The 19,370-nt window shown below is 38.3% G+C and overlaps 1 protein-coding gene across 2 annotated transcripts in view; it reads right to left on the bottom strand.

Annotated features, from left to right (window-relative positions):
- dnah2 (dynein, axonemal, heavy chain 2) overlaps window positions 1-19,370 on the bottom strand; it is a 135,772-nt gene that overhangs the window by 99,842 nt on the left and 16,560 nt on the right. For both annotated transcript variants that reach the window (XM_026266849.1, XM_026266850.1), the window contains 8 exons: window positions 18,361-18,518; window positions 9,995-10,082; window positions 9,172-9,374; window positions 7,981-8,110; window positions 7,105-7,287; window positions 4,256-4,470; window positions 3,631-3,777; window positions 1,304-1,460 (listed from right to left, as the gene is read on the bottom strand). In XM_026266849.1, coding sequence (XP_026122634.1) covers window positions 1,304-1,460; window positions 3,631-3,777; window positions 4,256-4,470; window positions 7,105-7,287; window positions 7,981-8,110; window positions 9,172-9,374; window positions 9,995-10,082; window positions 18,361-18,518 — 1,281 coding nt within the window. The remainder of the gene's footprint in view (window positions 1-1,303; window positions 1,461-3,630; window positions 3,778-4,255; window positions 4,471-7,104; window positions 7,288-7,980; window positions 8,111-9,171; window positions 9,375-9,994; window positions 10,083-18,360; window positions 18,519-19,370) is intronic.

Raw genomic sequence — 19,370 nt, 5'->3', positions numbered from 1 at the left:
CCTCCCAGTGTCCTATTGCCATTTGCAGTTACGGACCGCTCCCAGTAAGAAACAACCAATCAGAGGTCCGGTCCGTAACTTTGTTTGTGTTCAAAATGTAGAAAAATGTATATAATAAGCGAGTACACCATGAATCCATTTTCCAAACCGTTTTTTAGCTTGTCCTGAATCACTAGGGTGCACCTATAATAAGTGTTTATATTCGGACTATTTTAGATTGCTTCGGGGATACCCCGGCGGAGTAACCCAGTACCTTTGTGATTCTTCATAGACATAAACAGAGAGAAGTAGATCTGGCTACGATGTTCTTCCGCAAGACGCAAGCAGTTCTGTTTATTAACCGCTAGAGCGTCAAAAGTCCTACCGCAGCTTTAAGATATATTCTGCACTAGATTTTATTGAAAAATACACTACTGTCCAAAAAGAGAGAAAATAAAATAAATGAATGTTCTTTTTCTGCAGAGATGCATTAAACTGATCAATAGTGACAGTAAAGACTTGCATTGTTTCCAAAAATTTACTATTTTACATAAATGCTTTAAAACTTTCTATTCATCAAGGAATCCTAACATAAAAAAAGGATCACAGTTTCTACTGTTTTCTTAGAAAGAGCGTAAGTATACATGGGAAACAATTTGATTTATATAGTTGATGTCTTTCTAATAAAGTGCCAGCTATCTGTTATATTTATGTCAAAGCCAGCACTTCTTCTCACAGTCCAAACCCTAACCTGTTGGTCTATCTCCTAAGATGTGAGAAAAGTTCTAAACCCCTTAAAACTAACTACAACTGAAATCCAAAATCTGAAATCAAAACTCAATGTAAAAGTTGTAAACATCTGTCATTCACTATAGATGTGTGCTTTATAAGCTTTTAAACAGCAAGCTTATATTTGTCCTGCCAGATATCTGCATTTGCTGTCTGTTACACAGCTCAAATCTCAGACCACATCTTAAACCTGTGGTACTCTGTAAAACAAGAAACTAGATGTCTAGAATTCTCTTCAATTTTTGGACTCAGGAGGTTTCTCTACTTAAGAAACCAGACTGCTGTCCACATCGGGCTTCTTGCCTAGCTAGCTGTCCATCAGCTTTACCAGACAGACCATGCTGGCTGACCAGCTCCACTAGCTATGTTTTTCTAGTGGCAATGCACTGGACCAGCATTGAAATTCATATTGCTCTGATCAGGGCAAATCCAGAAAATCTCTGTCTGCCTGAGGAACACAAGCTTTTCACTCTACCATCTGTTTGGCCACAGTTTTCTGTTGTGTGTATTTGCGTGTGTGACAGAAACTACTGACCTTGTTGGCGTGCACTCTGCAGTCATTGATAAAGACGTTGGCTGTTCCTTTTGTGGACCAGTGCAGTTTTGAAAGGCCTGGCTGGATTTTCCGATCCAGGAACCGAATTCTCTCAGAAAAGAGGCCCATCTCATCTGCATTTAGAGCCTTAATGATTCTAATTGAGATTGAACACAAACATATAAGGTTAAGTTCGCTGTTGTTTATTCCCCCATTTTCATCTTAAGTCTTTCAGGCATTGACAAGTTTCTTTCACAGCATTTTTCAAAAACAAGCAAGGCCATTTTAAAAGCATAACAGAACAAGAGGGTGGTAAAAATGGATTAACAAGTCTTATTGGATGTGCTTTGCCATTTGGGGCAAGTGGCCTGTTTAGCTTGTGTTGGGTTTAAGTGTTTGTTTCCAGCTGGCATGTGTAGAATGCATTAAATGTGGTAACAATACTGACAGAGATGACTCACTCTGTCCCTCTGAGAGTTACAATGAGTCCTCCAGTCTGAAGAGCATGTGTTTGTGTGTGTGTGTGTGTGTGTATACTTATGTGAGAGAGGAGGAGGTTTTTATTCACAACAGAATGAGGGACATAAGTGTGAATTGTTTTGCTCAGTGGAAGTATGTGTGTGTGTGTGTGCATTTAATTCAAGTGCTTTTCTCCAGATTGGATGTGATAAAGTCTTGAATGGAGATGTGTATATTGTAGGGGTGTAACGGTAGACAAACATGACGGTTTGGTACGTACCTCGGTTTTAACATCATGGTTTGGTATGATTTTGGTAAAGCAGCAATTTATTTATTTTTTTTAAAAATAAACAGTGGTTTACTGAACAAGTTGCTCTTTCTTTAAATACATTCAGTTACAGTCTGAATTTTAGCTCAGCTTATGTTTAAAACTGTAGGGAGCATTTCTTTACATTATAAAGTTAAAATTAGGCCTAACAACTTAACCTAAACTTAAATATACCTACCATTTATTTTTAAATAAACTCAACTTTACAAAAAATTGTATGCAAACATGTAAATTGCACATAATGCAGTTTTTAAATTAACTTACAAATAATAATATTTCTAGGCTATTTGTTGAAATTAGGGGTGCTCGGCTGATCATTAATGCGCATCTCGTCAGTAAAGCCGGTTCTCTAATCAGCGGTAAATCAGCCCCGACAAAACATTGAACAATGTTTTTTAAACAGAAACGGTGATGCGTTGAACACACTGTTCTGATGACGCAAGAGTTGCAACTATGGCAGCTGAGAAGGCCATTCTTTGTCTTCTTTGTGAAGAATTTTCAGAGCCATCTATTTAGCCTCGCATACTGACTTTATTTGTAGTTCATACGGTTTTAATACCCTGTATTTTCTTTCTCATTTGTAGGAAAAGCACTTAATTACCATTGTTTATTTCTATACCAAATGTCATACACTTGCAATGAAGCTAAAAATATAAACAACTACATCATTATGTTGATATCCTATATTTTTACAATAAAACTTACGACAAACATGTCTTCTAATATCCTCAGTTGTTGCGTATGCCGAGCTGCAACGAACACATTTGTACATTATTTTCCTTGAAGCCATTGTGCGAGTTCACTTTAATACTGCGTGCTTTATATACATGTTGCTGCTGATTTGACTGCAGTTCTGACACACCCACCAAACAAGAGAAAACGCATCTCTAACCACGTTGCACACCGGTGCACGCCGTTTCCAGGAAAAATGACCGTCAACGCGGAAACCGTAGCAAAACGTTGCGCACTGTTTTGAACTTGAACTTGCCCCTGCTGTTACTACAGAGAGCCATTGTTAACAGAGAAGATGCGCAAATAAACGCTGATAATGAACGTGGATTTGCGCAGCATGTAAGTTTTATGATTTTAATTAATTAGACATGTTTTTCAATGAATACACCTTAATTTAACAATGTAAAAGGAGTGGAGAAAAATTTAAACTGAAAAAAATGGAATCCAGAAAAATGAAAACAGAAAAAATGGAATTTGGACAAAAATAAAACGGAGTTTGGGAAAAAATAAAACAGAGTTCATAGGGCCCTACATTAGAGCGCTGCTTTAATTATTTTATATAATATTTGCATATACAACTTAAAAGCCTAATTTCTTAAACTGTGTTATTTTCAAGCATTAAATAAAAAATGTATCACACCTAAATAATTATAATACTACATGAAATAATAATAATACATTTAAATAAAAACTTGGGATTTGCGGAAAATACCATCTTTATTATTATTATTAAAAAATATGTTTTATGAAGAGTAAACGTGTACTGTATGGGACGCCCGAAAAGTCAGTCTTTGTCAGCCATACCAACCTGTTATAGTCTCTAACAACTAGGAGGACATTCTCTCTCAGGTTGTGGAGTTCCTCTCTGCGCTGATACACCTCTGTCACATAGTGAGGGATCTCGAAGAGCAGTCGGTCCCAGTAATGAATCTCATTAAACATCTTCAACAGGTTCCTGAACACATAAACAGGGTTTTACATTTCAAGTCTGTGTATTTGTGCTCACACTTGAATATTCAGCATGTATAAAACATCTTCAGTAATGACTTCAGAGCATAATACATGACTAATTTAATTATTTGAAAGGGTTTGAATGGGTTGCTTAAGGACTTAATAATTAATAGCATTCAAAACGTATTCAACTTCAAGTCTAACGGAATATTCAGGATGGCATAGGATTTAATCCATTGCTATCAGTTGGATTAATATTATTATTTAATATTATTTATTTCCCTGAGCGGATAAAGTGAAAAGTGGATGTTCTTTGATATTTGTATACTGTCCTCATCATTAAAGCTAAAAAGTTTTAATACATTTTTCTGATTTTTTTAAAGCTGAATCTTGTGCCATAAAATTATGGACAAAAACATCCCTGGTCAGTAACATGAAACAGTGAACACCGAGGTACTGGAGGAGTTTGTGTAATCACGTACTTGTTAAAGTTGATGTCCAGCGGGCCTGTCTTCCCTTTACAGCGGATCATGAGTGGCTGGTTGAGACTGTTGAGACACTCTCTGTTCAGACTCTGACTCCAGTCTGTGAAGATCCTCCTCACCTTCTCATCCAGAGTCTGACACAGCTTAGCATAATTTACATGCACCTCCTCACCACTGCTGACGTGTGGGAGGAAATGAGCTCGCCGAAGAACCTAGATGTGCAAAAAACACACACAAACAGATGGGATGAGCTCAGAGAGAACGCAGAGAACACTCATCTCGTCACTTACAAACAAACAACGTCTTGAAATCTTACCGACTCACATATGCAAGGTCACAAACAATCAAAGCAACCGTCAGAGCACAGCTAAGCTAAACAAACCAAAGGTAAACATAGCAACAAATGAAGGCTAAACTTCGGTCATGTTAGGAATGTCTCAGGCTACGTAGGAACTATGTAAACATTTTACAACTTCTAATCAGACCATCAATAAGCTCTGGTTTCTGTCTTCCTTTCTTTTCTCCATGGGCCTTTTTGGCATCAATTGTGGAGAAATGCAACATAATCATATCTGCGTCCAATTAAAGCTTACGTCTGCTCTTAATTGCCTTCTTAAAGAAAAGCGGAAAAATGAATTTAAACACAATGGAGATGTGCTTTGCAAGCAAACTGAAGAATGAGAGAAAGATGAGAAGCAAAAGAAAGAGAAAGCCAAAGAGAGCGAAATAGAGAGGAAGGGTGAGTGAAACAGAAAGTGACGAAAAGAATGAGAGAGGGAGTATGTAGAGGCACAGCTGGCTTTAATAGCATTAGGGCCTGTGTGACTGGATCCTGGCTGAGCTCCAGGGCCTCTGCTGAGGCCCCTCACTGGCCTCTGACACAAGGCTCTTAGCTCAACACAGAGAAGAGCTCATCAGTGGAGTTAAGCTATCTTGTGACACCTTCCAAATTTACCCTGATGGAAGTTTTTGGATGGAATCTGATTCATTTGTCCATAAACCCCAACAGAGTTCACCTACTGTACAAAAGGGGGAGGAAAAAAGGGTACAGCCTACAGATAGGGATTGGACTGATTAGTCACTATGTGAGCGCTCCTTGGCTCCACTCATATACCGTTCATGCTCATCGGAACAGCAAAGTCCACTCAAAAATCGAGCCGACAGGAAACATTGATGTAGTAGTACAGTACTGTTTCAGTCTGCAACAGCCCTACTGTAACATGATGTGGTATGTGGGCAACTCTGGCAACACTTCCCTCTCATTCATTGATCTGCTAACCACTATGTTAAGGGGGTCGCACACCGGACGAGAAGCGCAGCGCCGCGTCGCGTCGCGCCACGTCTTTAAAATTCGAACACATTATTCTCTATGTGAGTACACACACCGGCGGCGCCATTCGGCGTCTGTCCGCGGCGCCCAGCTACGACTCAGAACGCTGTTCAAATTTCTGCCGCGCCACAGAGCGCCATCCGCATAGTTTTATATTAAAAAACCCAGATGTTATAAACTGAAACTGAAATTATAGTACAGCACACTTGTTTCATTCAAATAAAACATTACAAAGTGTTTGGTTACGTTTTCAGCAGCACAGTTGCCTAGACAACAGATACAACAAAACAATAACAGACTTATTATAATAACACAGATTATTTTCATTAATTAACGTTAAAAACTCAGCTTTTATCAATTAAAATCATATATTTAAAATTAAAATAATAGATGAAGTTAAAACTCTCCCATCTTGCTGCGAAATTGAGCTCACGGATATAGAATGTGCGCGTCCAGTGTGCGATACCTCGAGTTGTCCTACATGTGGCGCGACGCGGCGCGTCTCGTCCGGTGTGCGACCCCCTTTAGGCTCACGTGTTCTGATAATAACAGCTTTATAGGACTAAACATTATTTGTATATAACTGGTAAAATAAAAAAAACGAAATCTCTTAATAGCCCTTCTGTTAGTCCAACCTGAAATACTAAAAAGCAATTTATTTCATTTGTATTGTTATTATTTTTTGTGCTATCATTTGTCAATTGTTTATTTGTTGTTATTTTATTACTGACTGCTTACTTGTCATTTGTTATTTAATTTAAAGTTGCAAATCAAGCTATTGTGTTCAATAATAATCTGAGTGAGCAAAAATATGTGAGATAGCTAGTTATAATGGTAATTAAACAATGTTTGCATATAAATAAAAGAATACATGAAAGTCTACCATATAAATTGGTCGCTTAATTAGAAATTAGCATGTGTGTGATCCTGGAGCAAAAAAAACAGTCTTAAGTCGCTGGGGTATATTTTTAGCAATAGCCAAAAAAAGCATTGTATGGGTCAAGTCTTTTCTTTTATGCCATAAATCATAAGGATATTAAGTAAATATCATGTTCCATGAAGATATTTTGTAAATTTACTACTGGAAATATATCAAAACTTAATTTTTGATTCGTAATATGCATTGCTAAGAATTCATTCACAACTTTATAGGTGATTTTATCAGTATATACATTTTTTTGCAACCTTAGATTTGAGATTTTCAAATAGTTGTATCTCGGCCAAATATTGTTTGATCCTAACATACATCAACGGAAAGCTTATTTATTCAGATTTCAGATGGTGTATAAATATAAAAATTATTAAAAGATTGAAATGAAAATAAAATTTCTTTCTGTTCTGAATTCTCCAGCAGAGGAAACAGTATTTTTGCATTCAGAGAATTTCATTAAAATCATTATGAACTGGTATTGGATAAAAAACAAATTGCAACCAGTTCTGAATCAAAAGAGTTCTTGATTCACAACCCTGATCTTGTAGTTGTTTTAGGTTAACCTCTCTTTAATATTAATATCACCTCCATGGGTCTTTCTATCCGTGATCGGAGTGCTCGAGTCCAATGCCCCTGTCCTGCGTGTCGAGGCATCTGAGCAGGTGTGAGAGATGACAGTCTGCACATCACCAAATTAATATCACTCAGCTCAGCATTAAGCAATGCGTATACATCCACCGTCTTTCTGTCAATGGTCCGTTTGATTGCCTAAGAAAGATATCAAAGAGAAACACTCAGGAAATGTGTAAAATGTGGTAAAATTACTGTAATACACAGCCTCTTATGGCTTGACTCTTTATGTGAATGAACACTCTCAGAAACCACAAATTACTGCTATGATCATTATGTTAACTAGTTGTCTTCATAATGTCTACCCATGCCTTGTTATTCTAGAAATTATTTATTTGATTAGTTTTTTTTTATTATTAAGTTGGTTTCACCTTCACTGGCACCTTTTTGTTTTTGACTTTTTATTATTCATTGTAATGTTTTAGCTATTATTCATGTAAAACAGTCTAGTCAATGCACCACTTTAAAATTTTGATAAGCTGAATGACAAAATGAAAGGAAAGAGGAGGAACAAAACAAACTGAATAAGACCGAGGGGGAAGGCACAGCCAGGAGAGATGATGGTGATTAACGAGGTAAACACATCTTAATGACAACAAATAAAGAGATTGGTGACACAGGTGAGAGAGCAGTGAGCTTATATGTGTGCGTGAGGTCCTGCTACTGACCTCCTGAGTAAATGACATCAGAAGTCTGTGTGTGGTCTGTTCTGCGCTTGCAATTTGTATTCACTGTATTTGCTAAGAAGAGCAGCAGTCTGACAGTGTGCAAGGTTTTAAAGGAGCTGATAAAGTGTGTGTGAATTGAAGGCTAAGTGTGTGTGAGAAAGACCTCTCGTCCAGACAGGTGCTGAAACACATCAAGCAGCTGTACGCCTTCCTCCACACAGTTCACCGTCTCGAAGGTCGAAGTGATCAAATTCTGCATCATCACCTCCAGATCTTTCACTTTACCACGGAATCTAAAAACACAAACACACACACGGATAAACAAGAGGCACAAAACAAAGAAGTGGGTAGAGCTGTACAGCATGTTCCAAACACAAATCAGTGCCCTCTATTCAAAGGCAGAGTCTAGCACACACACACACACTCTCGGCCATAAATGGAGGCTGGTATTGATTTGGGTGCTCTCAATATGCTGAGACACTATGAAACACCTGCCCCAGACACAAGCACAGCTGTTTGTCTTGGCAACAACATCCTAACCCTATGACCCGCCTCGGCCCCAATCCATCATGGCCATCAGATGCACACGCTCGCTCACACACTGTTCGCTTTCCCAAGGTCCGTCAGTGCCTGGGGCGGGGGTACGAGGGGATAATGGTCTCTGGTGGCTGATGGGCAGCCCTGGTTCTGTCACACAGACGAGACGGTCATGATGGTATTCAGATAAGCAGCCAAACTGCCTGCTGTCACAAACAGTTGTGAATGACAATAGGGGCACGCTGGGCTCAGGCAGAAAGGCAAAGTGATCTTCTCTCCGCTGCACATACATTTAGGCAGAATATTCATGAAAAATATCTATATGATCCCAATATGCGGGTCATTATATGCATATTTATGAAGATATGCTAATATGAGATGTATGGAAATTCCCAAAGGCCAGCAGGCCAATAAGCAGTCGAGAATGACAAACATTCATAAATATACATGAGAACCAGAAGGACTGACTGCTTCATAGACAGGCTGGCAGAAAGACAGACACACAGTTTGACGCATTTTGCGTGTCACTACACAACAAAACTAGATCGCTTCCATTACAGTCAATGGAGCTGTCTACAGTGCAAGAGCCAGATTTGGCACCTTCATTTTGCATTTTGGCTCACAGCTGACTGGTCTCTGATTAGTGGACATTCAGAGGTGATGTGCAGCTTACTGCAAATGCAACACTGGTCACTTCCAGTGTAGGCATCGTGTCTGGCATATGGATAGAATGTAGCTCCTCGAACAATCAAAGCCAGCTATTTCACAGTACCTCTCTTTTTCTCTGTGCCCTGATCAATTTACAAACACACTGCACCTGCTGTAGTCCTCATGCCAAGAGGGATTTCTGACATCCAGGATGTCCTTAACAGAGCGCAGGACGTGCAGGCTGTTGTCAAAGGTTGCCTCGATGTACAGCAGTCTCTGAGTGACCTCTGACCCCTGACGTCCAGCAAAGCATGGCAATGGGACTCGCTCACCCTCTTCCCAGCGAGCAAACTGCTGCTGACACTCACACACCTGAAATAAAGAGAATTTGTTAGAGAAACAAACTTATGCAAAAAAGGTTTCATTGGAATTTGTTTTTAGAACAAAAATTTTGTAAATAAATTTTTTAAACTGCAAGTTTGTAAATAGAATAGATATTCAATATACTGTATTCTATTTTACAAAAAGTGCAACAGTCATTTTATTGCACAAAAAAAGAAGAAAAAAAGAATGAAACAAAATAGCTCATGAATTTCAGTTTGACCTCCTATACTTGATATACAACAATATCTGAAGGCTAAGCATCTCTTCTTACTAACCATTTGTTGAAAGAGAAAAAGTGTTTCAAGCCCTATTTATGGAAAGTACCAATAGTATGAGGAACTAGTAGGAGCACACAGCAAAAAAATGTGCATGAATAATTATAAAAATGACAAGTGATATAAAAAACAGCTCTCAGCAAGGACAGGAGTCCTGGGAAATATGAAAAATGAAAGCAATAAAGACACACAGAGACGTGAATTATTGAGAAATCTGAGAGGAGATCTGGATGTGTGTTTGAGAAAGTAGGGTGTAAAAATTCTGCATGCATTTGGAAAATGTACAGTTTGTGAATGGGAGTTTGTTTGCATCATTTTGTAGTGTTTGCTCACCTCTATTAGATCTTTGCATCTCCGCACAAAGGAATCCACCAGAGCAAATATGGTAATCTGGTCAAGCGACCACCCTTGGGAAGAGTATCTAAAAATACAAAGATAAAGAGTAAAATAGAAAGTTCATACATCTTCATCCTCATTTTTGTTTCTACAGTGCAGGGCTGTAAGGGAAAGCAGAGAAAAATGGAGAAGTCTGCTGTGTCACTACTCCCTTGCTAAAGGTTTTCACATTTCACTCGCCGCACGAGAAAAACAAAACAACGGCAGTAGCTGGCTGCCAGCCAGAGCAGCGAGGGATCAGGTCAGAAATGATCTGTCATAGGCATAATTGCATCCGCCAAAGTTCCATATCAGCCAGCCTGGCGTTCCTCAGATTGCTTTTCACACCTCATTCTTCTACTGATGGAAAGCTAATCCTCACTGCCGCTCACAGACAAACACCTTTAGTGGGGCAGAGAGGAACCCAGGGTCACAGGGAGGGGAAAAGAGAGGGAGCGCAAGAGAGATATGTAGAAAAAGAGAGTAAGACTTCAGCGGGATGACTCTGTTACCAGATGGCATGATAGTACATGTCAATTGAGTGATTTAGTCAAAGGGAGAGAGCAAATCCATGGCCTTGTTCTGAGGCACTGCCAACAATCTTGGAACTAGGAACTCTGTCATACTGGTTCACAGTTCACATACACAGTTCAAAGCTGATGTCAAGATACAATGGGACTCTGGTCATTTAGAACGATCCGCTTGCCAGTGTTTTGTGATTTCTTTTAATGTGCGGCCCCTATCTTAGGATGTATGGGGTAACAACAGGCCAACTGATAAGTTCTAGAAAGGTCTCCACGCATAAAACAAAAATTCCCTTTTCATCTTTCATACTACTTTGATTTATGCAAAGATTTTTTTTCTATTTATTATTAAAGAGAAAAATAACCGCCGTCTGGAGCAACGACTAAAGTACGCTTTTCACCTAGCACGGAGATCATAGTCACCAGAGCGGAGGATGAGGGCTTAAATTGAAATGCGGCCAAAGCTTTAATGACTGAGATTCAAAAACACATTGAAATGACGGTGAGCCGCGCACCAGCAATCAGTTCTCCTGAATCATTTACAGGACCGCCTGGCACGAGCATCTCCACTTCGTCTTTTAAATCCTTAATCACCAGTTAGCCCATGTTATTTCTGAAGGAACGGAGCTGCGCCATGCTGCTCAGTTCACTGCGAAACACTTAATATCGCCATGAATTGTGGTCAGTTTGACAGCTATGCCCTTTAACCACGGGGATAAACAGCCAATATGAATGTTTTGGCATGTGAAAAAGCGTAAATCCGTCCAAATTGGTGTCTAATTAAAGACGGGCTTATACGGGGAGTAATAATGCTCCAGTAAACGGCTGTCATGCAAAAGAAAGGAAAAATAGGGCCGGGGGAGGACAACTTTTATACAACTAAAAGAGGGATTGGGAGGAAGGATAATAGACAGAGATGAACAAAGATGTTTTGGAAAGAGAGAAAGAGAGAGCGAGAGTAAGTGATTATGAGAGAGACATGATCCAGTGGTGTAGGTCTCAGAGAAGGTCGTCATTGGGCCCAAAGTGATGAATGCACTGTCTAAACACACAGGAGGACACAGAGGTGAATGTCAGACATAGGCAGTAACACAGATTACAGACGATAAGCTATCTTTATGTTTATTCTCTTACACGCTCTCTGGCTCCAGGGTCACATCCCTTTGAACGAGTTACTGCATACCATGAACCATGATAAAACGCTATTACTACATCCAGCAAGGTTAGAGATGTTGATTTAAACAGAGTATGTGAGAGAGTGGATCAGACTAAGAAGTTAAGCACTTACGGAAAATAAATGAGTGGAATCAGTGAAATGCAAACAACTGACTGCATTTTCACATAAACAGACAAAATATTAATTAAAATGAAATATGTGTTTACAACAAGCCTCCTCCGTTATTGGTCCTAACCAGACAATACAGAAGGGAGTTTGGGGACAACTGTGTTAGGGGCAGTTTAAATTAAATGTAATAAGATTCTCTCTCAGTCTGAGTGGGAAAAAAAGACTCCGGAGTTACATAAAAATATTTTTGGATTTCCAATATTTTTCTACTTCTGTCTGAATTTTTTATGCCCATGAATTCAAAGTAATACCCATTTTATCTTTAAGTTGTTAGGTTAGAAGTGAACATGAATGAAAACACTCTCACTGGTAGCCGTCTTACAAGATTTCATCATAGCTGTGATGTCAGTGGCAATTTTAACATTAGGAAATGCAGTAAAATCAAAAGTGTATGATGAAATTGAGAATTTGATCTGTAAAATGAAATATGTAATGAACATCTAGTGTTAAAGTTGATGGTCCTATACACACACTTACACACACACACACACAGACAGACACAAAATGGCAAGGCAGTAAATCAGTGTGACTCACTGAGCAGTTAAAATAGTTATGTTCTGTGCATTTAAACTCATGCACACACACACAAAAATAAATCTGCATGTCTTTCTTTCAAAGCATGACTCCCTGAACAGTTAGTGGCAGTGGTACCATGGCAATGTTTCTAACCATGACAGATATTTTATGAGGTCATCCTTGTTTCAGAAGGTCTGAAAGGATTTAAGCTCAATCATTATACAGAAGAACAACCAGGCTGACCACAAGGGTTATGATTCATTTGGGGAATTGTCAGGAAAATCTGACATGATTGACTTGTAATTCAATAAATAAGAATTCAATAAAAAAAAATATTAAAAAGAGGGAGTTAAAGGAAAAGAGAGTGGTGGAGAGAAAGAGCACTTGAAGGAAAGGGTAAAGTCAAAGAGAAGGCAATGAAAGATACTTTATTGATTTTATTACTATTTCATACATTTAGTTTAAGTTCTCAGTTTTGGTTTCATTTCAGTATCAATTTGATCAATCAATTTTCTACTGTATTGTGAAGTACATCCGAGTAAAAATGATTATCAAAAAAAAAATAAAAAATTGGCAGGGACTTATTATTTAAGAAGCTAGTATTGCATCCAAAACATAGATTTGCCAATATGCTAAGATCTGTAATCAAAAATCAAAGGCTGAGCACACAGCTTTGATACGGATGAAATCTCTTCTGAAATCTGAAATTACTTCTTGAGGAAAGACTCCATTTGCTTTCCATTAAATCTCATTATTGTCAAGGATCATCACTTGAGATATTATAGAGATGTCATTTGTGGTTTTGTTTCATATGAGAGTGAAAGTGAAAAAATAGGTGGAGAAGAAAGTGTTCAAGGCAAAAATAATAATAATTTGACTGAATGATAAAATCTGTGAAATGGCAAAAAAAAAAAAAAAAAAAAAAGAGTCGAGAAAAGGAGAGGCCACCAGGAGGACAGAGGATAAAGGGCATGCTGCAGCTAACACCACATTAATCATGTCACAACACACACACATATTTAAACATACACATGCACCAAGAGGTTGAACAAACCAGCTTATGTGATCTCTACTCATACATATGATGCCAGTAAAATAGCTCTGGAGAAAAACACAGGTGACCTTTTGATTCATGGCTGTCCAGACTGATAGAGTTGACGGCTGGCTTTGATCAATCATTTCTCTGAAAGTATCTGACGTGATGTGAGCTGCAACAGTGCCAGTGTCACTTGCTAATTTTCTGGTCCTCATGTCTGTGCAAAGAACAACACAATGATGGCAAAATACGACAAAGGACATTTGCTTGCTGTTTAGTACTAATACACACAACCACAAGTCTCCAAGACTTCGACCCACAGCTGAACTCTGAAGACATATGTGAGTGTGTGCATAATGGTCTTCCTCCTCAAACTGAAAAGACCAAACCGCAAGCATCTGGATCCAGCTTTAACATTGGCCATTTATAACGCTGTCTGCTTTATACAGGGCATTCAATCTCGCACTCAATACATCGTAAAGCAGGGACAATCAAATCCTACCTCGGAGGCCTGCCGTGCCTTAAGTTTTTAGTTGCAGCGCTGTATTGAATTTACTAGTGCAGCAATCGATTCACTTCAAGTGCTGCCATCGGCCCAGGCCGCAGGAGTGCAGGCTATTATTGCTGCAGCTGGCAGGTCATTAATGGTACTGCAACAACAAATGGCCCATAATAACAATACTAGCATGCTCTTCTGTAATGATTCTATTCACAAGTTCTAAAACGTATAGGATTCCTGATGCTCTAGTGCATTCAGTAAACATAGTATCTTTACTGAGTAAAAAAAATAAATAAAAATAAAACAACTATAGATCTTATCTCTAAAGTGGGATTTTTTTCTCCCAAATATCAATATACTTAATAACAGACTCTATAGAACAGAAGCACAAATCTGAGTATATCATTTTGATGAATACCCTGAATGTCCGTGCTGCCTCAATCAGATAAAACATCAGATCCATGACTATGCCAGTGTTTGTCAGCATTATGAATAGGGTTGGGAACCGAGAACCGGCTCTGTTTTTTTTTTTAAGAACCGGAACTGTGAGCAATTTCTTAGTTTCAGTTCCATAACGGTTCTGGTGTGACATATGACCAAGTGCTGTGAACAGCCTTCCGCCAGTGTTCTGATGATTCTGCGTTTCCCATAATGGATGTCACCTGCTGCCAATAAATTACATTATATTTGTCCCATATTGGCATTAATATACATACTGGCTTCAACTTGGACCACTAAATAAATAGACTGCTATTGTTATGTAAGTGTGAGGGTTAGATTATTTAGTGTACAAGTCATTTCAAGAGTGATCATTGCATCACACCATCTCCAGACTGCATTATTATTTGTAAAAGAGGGGCTTTATGGAGTGTGTGTATAAATGGCTATAAGTATAACATTTTATATTTCATTAATTAAAGGAAATTAACAAGTGTTTTAGCCCTCAAGATACTATTTGGCCAACCAGCTCATTCATGTTATTAATAGTGTAAAAAACATCAACTTTGAAGCACATGCTGATGGACTAGCATTACTCAACATTACTTACTACCTTCCAGCAACACTACATTCAATGAAGGTAAAATAGCAAAAAACATTATAATAGTTCATTTAAATGGAACCAGAACCGATACCTGAAAATTTGTATACTGTAATATATGTTGAATTTTGACATTGCCAACCTTTAAATTAAGTTCACAGTAAGTAACAAACAGTATTGAGCATTGAGTAGGTGAGTATTGGGGATTTTTCCTTACCACTATTTTTTAAATAGTTGTTTAATGATTTTAATGGAACCAGAATCGGAACTAGAACCGTTAGGCAGAACCAGAACGAACAATTTCTAATTATTCCCAACCCTAGTTATAAATCAAGAAATGTCAAGAGGATGTTGAAGGAATTTAAGGCAAAAGTACATATTCAGTCATCATTTGCTTTTTTGTTGATGTTTTTTGTCCAGCGAAGGTCTTTTAGGACCAGAGTTGTTTTCAGTTTCATTGTATTTCCAAAAACATTCTTCAAAATAACTTTTCATAGACAATAACTTGCATGGCTTTTAAAGTTTATTTAATCTACTTAAGTAAATTTGACTGATTGTCACCAACTTTTATGTGAATAAAACAGTCAAACAAAGAAACCATAATTAACGATAAGGTAAAGTAGGACTGAATTAAGTTAGGCCTGTTTTAACTTTTAAATGGTAAATCGGAACAGAAGAGCTGCAATAAGATGCATTCTTGTGTTCCTTAAAGTTGATAGCACTTTTAAGAATAGTGAGAAAACTATTATTAAAAAAATATTAATAATAATTCTGCAATAATCTGGTACATCTGGTAGTTAGTTATTTAACCGTATTTACTGCATCTATAGTAAGAATCCTTGTACAGTGTTGTAAGAGAGGTGGAACACTGTATTCTTTTTGCTATCTGAACATCGGCTGTATTTTTGAGAGTGGGCTCAGCTACTCGACTGAACGATCGAAGATCCCTGTGTCTGCGGGGGCAAAACAAACTCTTTGCTTTTATCACAACAAATGAAGCCAACAGTCATAAACAACCAGCAGGCCCACTACACTAAAAATATGATACAATCCAAAAAACCTGCAGGGTTGGGGTGAAAGTGAGAGACCTTAGGGTGTAACCTACTAAGAACATTGTGTTGTGTTTGGTTGACCGCACATTATTTTCCACGAAATACCTCTGGAGTCCCTCGCTGTTTTTAAAAGCCACAACTGAATGGCTGCATCCTGTAGGGAAGGCTTGCTTAGGAAATAAATGTTTCTTCTCTACAGACTATCCCTCCCACTGAATCAGTTACATTCAGCTTCAACAATACAGCATTTGCTACACTGTTAACATCTTTCAAAATCACAGCCACTATGAGTTATGCCATAGTTTACGGCAGAATGCTACGAAGCAGATGCTGCATTCTGCTGGGACATGATGAAACAGTATTGCAAAGTTTCACCACACCTAAAGAAGAAGCGCAAACCTAAACCTAAGTGCAATAAAAAACTCCAGGAGATGACTCTGAGAGAGCTCCTTTCAAATGGATGCTGCAGTGTTCAGCCTCTGTCATTTGGCAGTAAGTTCCATCACTTTGAAGAAGAAACTCTGTCATCGCATCGTAAAATGCTGTTCTTTTTAGCAGGAGGGCTGCAATCACAGAACAGCTTTGGCACTCTCATTTAGCAGCAGTATCATTTCCATTGCGAAAGGGAGAGAGCGTGAGCTCAAGAATTGTATGGAGAAGTTGAGATGGGTGGGTGGGTTAGGCAGAGCCAGTGATGGTGAAAATGACAGGGAGAGAAAGGGCCATAAAGCTGAAAGACAGAGAGGAGGGCGGGCAGTTAATAATATAGGCTTAAAGCATGCTCTCTATTAGCTACTGTATAGAAAGGAAGACCAGGTGCTGAAAACTATCTGTGTACAGCTGACTCAGACAGAAGAGAACTAGAAGAGAGCAAACATTTAGCTGACTATGAAACAGAATTCAGACTAGCTAAACAGAGGCTGTTGTAACAGGAAGATCTTTTTAAAGAAATCAATTATTACTCATAATCAGCTAGGATACATTAAAATGATCAAATACCACAACAAAGACTTTTATATTGTTACAATATATAAAGAGTCAATTTGCAAAAACTGATAAACGCCACTTAAAAAAAGAAAAATTAAATGCTTTGCATTATTCTCTTCATGCAGTATAGCGCGATCTGAACCCTAAACACGTTATGTCAAAAAAACCTGCACTGTCCAAGGCATCGCAAGTTCACGTTTTATTGCAGAAGCCGAATTCAGGTCAGGTGACAAAAACAAAAAAGCCGAAGCTTTTTCACCGAACCCTGCAAAAGCAGCATATTACAATGGTGAGGGAGAAGCTGCTCCCTGTACTGCGTGTATTCACAACCATACAGTCTATGATCACAACAACAACGTTTGACAGACGTCTACATTGTCATCTGAGGAGCTTACAGAGATTAAACAAGTGTTTATGTGTAACTCTGAAACATGAAATGTGTATCAGTAGCCTATTTTAAAATGATTTCAGAGGGATCATGTGTTTTAGAATACTAGAAAACAATAGGTGCTAAAAAATGAACTTTGCCATCACGTGAATAAAGTCCATTTTATTAAATATTAAATGGAAAACAGTTCTTTTAAATTAGAATTTAACACTTCTTACCGTATTTCGGATCACATAAATGCAGCCTTGGTGAGCATAAGAGACTTCTTTTAAAAACATTAAATTAGCTTGCAAATTTGTAAGTCATATTTTAAAAATACATTCATTCTGAGACAAATGTATCTCCATATAAGTAGTATCAGTAATGCAGTTAACCATAGAAACCGTAGAAATGGTAAAGGTAAAAAAAAAAAAATAGTAATGGTCATATTTAATAGTGATAGTAATGCAGAGAAACATACTATCAGTTATCAAAGTAACAATATTATTAGCAGTAGTGGTCATATTTGGATTAGTAGTGGTACAGTAGTAAAACAGATTTAAATCAGACTGCTTGGTGTAACGGCAGCGGCAGTAGCAAAAATGGCAGCTGCAGTGATAATACCAGGTTTAATAGTGGCAGTAATATTTGTACTAATAGTGGTTCTGGTAGAAGTGGTAACAGTAGTGGTGATGCTGACAAAACAGTACGGCACCCAGCAGAGTGTAAACTGAGATAAATCACTGAAGAAGCTTAATTATATTTGAAATGATACAGCACTCCATATGTCATTGCTGACCGTGGTAACTCACAGAGTTATGGTGTGTAAAGTGGATTGGTGCTGCTGTAATACAGTGCAATCACAGTGCAGTTCTAAGTGGTGTGTTCCTGCGCTGTAGGGAACAGAGCAGAACTTAGAGAGAGAGAGAGACAGAAATTAAGATTGAGGGACACAGTACTTGTGGTGGAGCTGGGAGGTGTGTAGGTAGAGCTCTTTCCAGGCCAGGCAGCACTGGATACAGTCATCCAGAATCTGCTTGCTGGAGATCACATAACCCTGGAAGATCCTGTCCAGAGAAATCTCCCGACAGCACAGGCGGATGATCTCATTACTAATCTGCAATAAACAACAACACATGGTATAGATATGTAAATAAACCAGTGTGAATCTGTCTTTGTGTCAGCCTTATAACTGAGGATTTGCACATGAATGTTTGATGAGAGAACCGCACTGACTGTACCAAAGCAAGCACAGACAGGTGTGAGCCGTAATGTGCTTCGCATTCAGGTGTAGATTAACCTTGAGTACCGAATTTGCTATGAATCAGACAAGATTTTCTCCTGTAAAAACCCTGGCTGTTATGCCTGGTGTCATTCAAACCTATGCACTCTACAAAAACAGAGATCGTTGTAAAGAAACGAGCAAAAAATAATGAAGAGAAGGTAACAAAGAAGGAAGAGAGGAGAAGAAAGTGTAATTATCGCTGAAGATTTTTATAGTGGAGGATGTGAAATGACAGATTCCCATTCATTCTCAGCTTCATCTGGCAGAAGAACCCCATACAGTGCTGAAACAACTGTGTGTGTGTGTGTGTGTGTGTGTGTGTGTGTGTGTGAGAGAGAGAGAGAGAGAGAAAGAAAGAAAGAAAGAAAGAAAGAAAGAAAGAAAGAAAGAAAGAAAGAAAGAAAGGACTACATGTGTATCTGTGGGAAAGGGAAAAACATTTTTATGTGAAAGAAAGATGTGTGTGTGTGTGTGTGTGTGTGTGTGTGTGTGTGTGTGTGTGTCATGCTGCAGTAATGTGTACTACACGCTGATTACAGTGCCAGGCAAATTCCTGTTTTAATGAAGGAGGCACAAAACAAGAGGAAATTAAATTGATATGTAAATGACTCAAAATTCTCATTTAAGCAAAAGGTTAAGAGAGCCACAGAATTAAACAGCTTATGAGTTCCTAATATATTTATT

This window comes from Carassius auratus, chromosome 7, assembly GCF_003368295.1.
Source record: "Carassius auratus strain Wakin chromosome 7, ASM336829v1, whole genome shotgun sequence".
NCBI classification, from domain to species: Eukaryota; Metazoa; Chordata; class Actinopteri; order Cypriniformes; family Cyprinidae; genus Carassius; species Carassius auratus.
The sequence above is the reverse complement of the archived record's forward strand: the minus strand, read 5'-3'. Positions and strand labels throughout refer to the sequence as shown.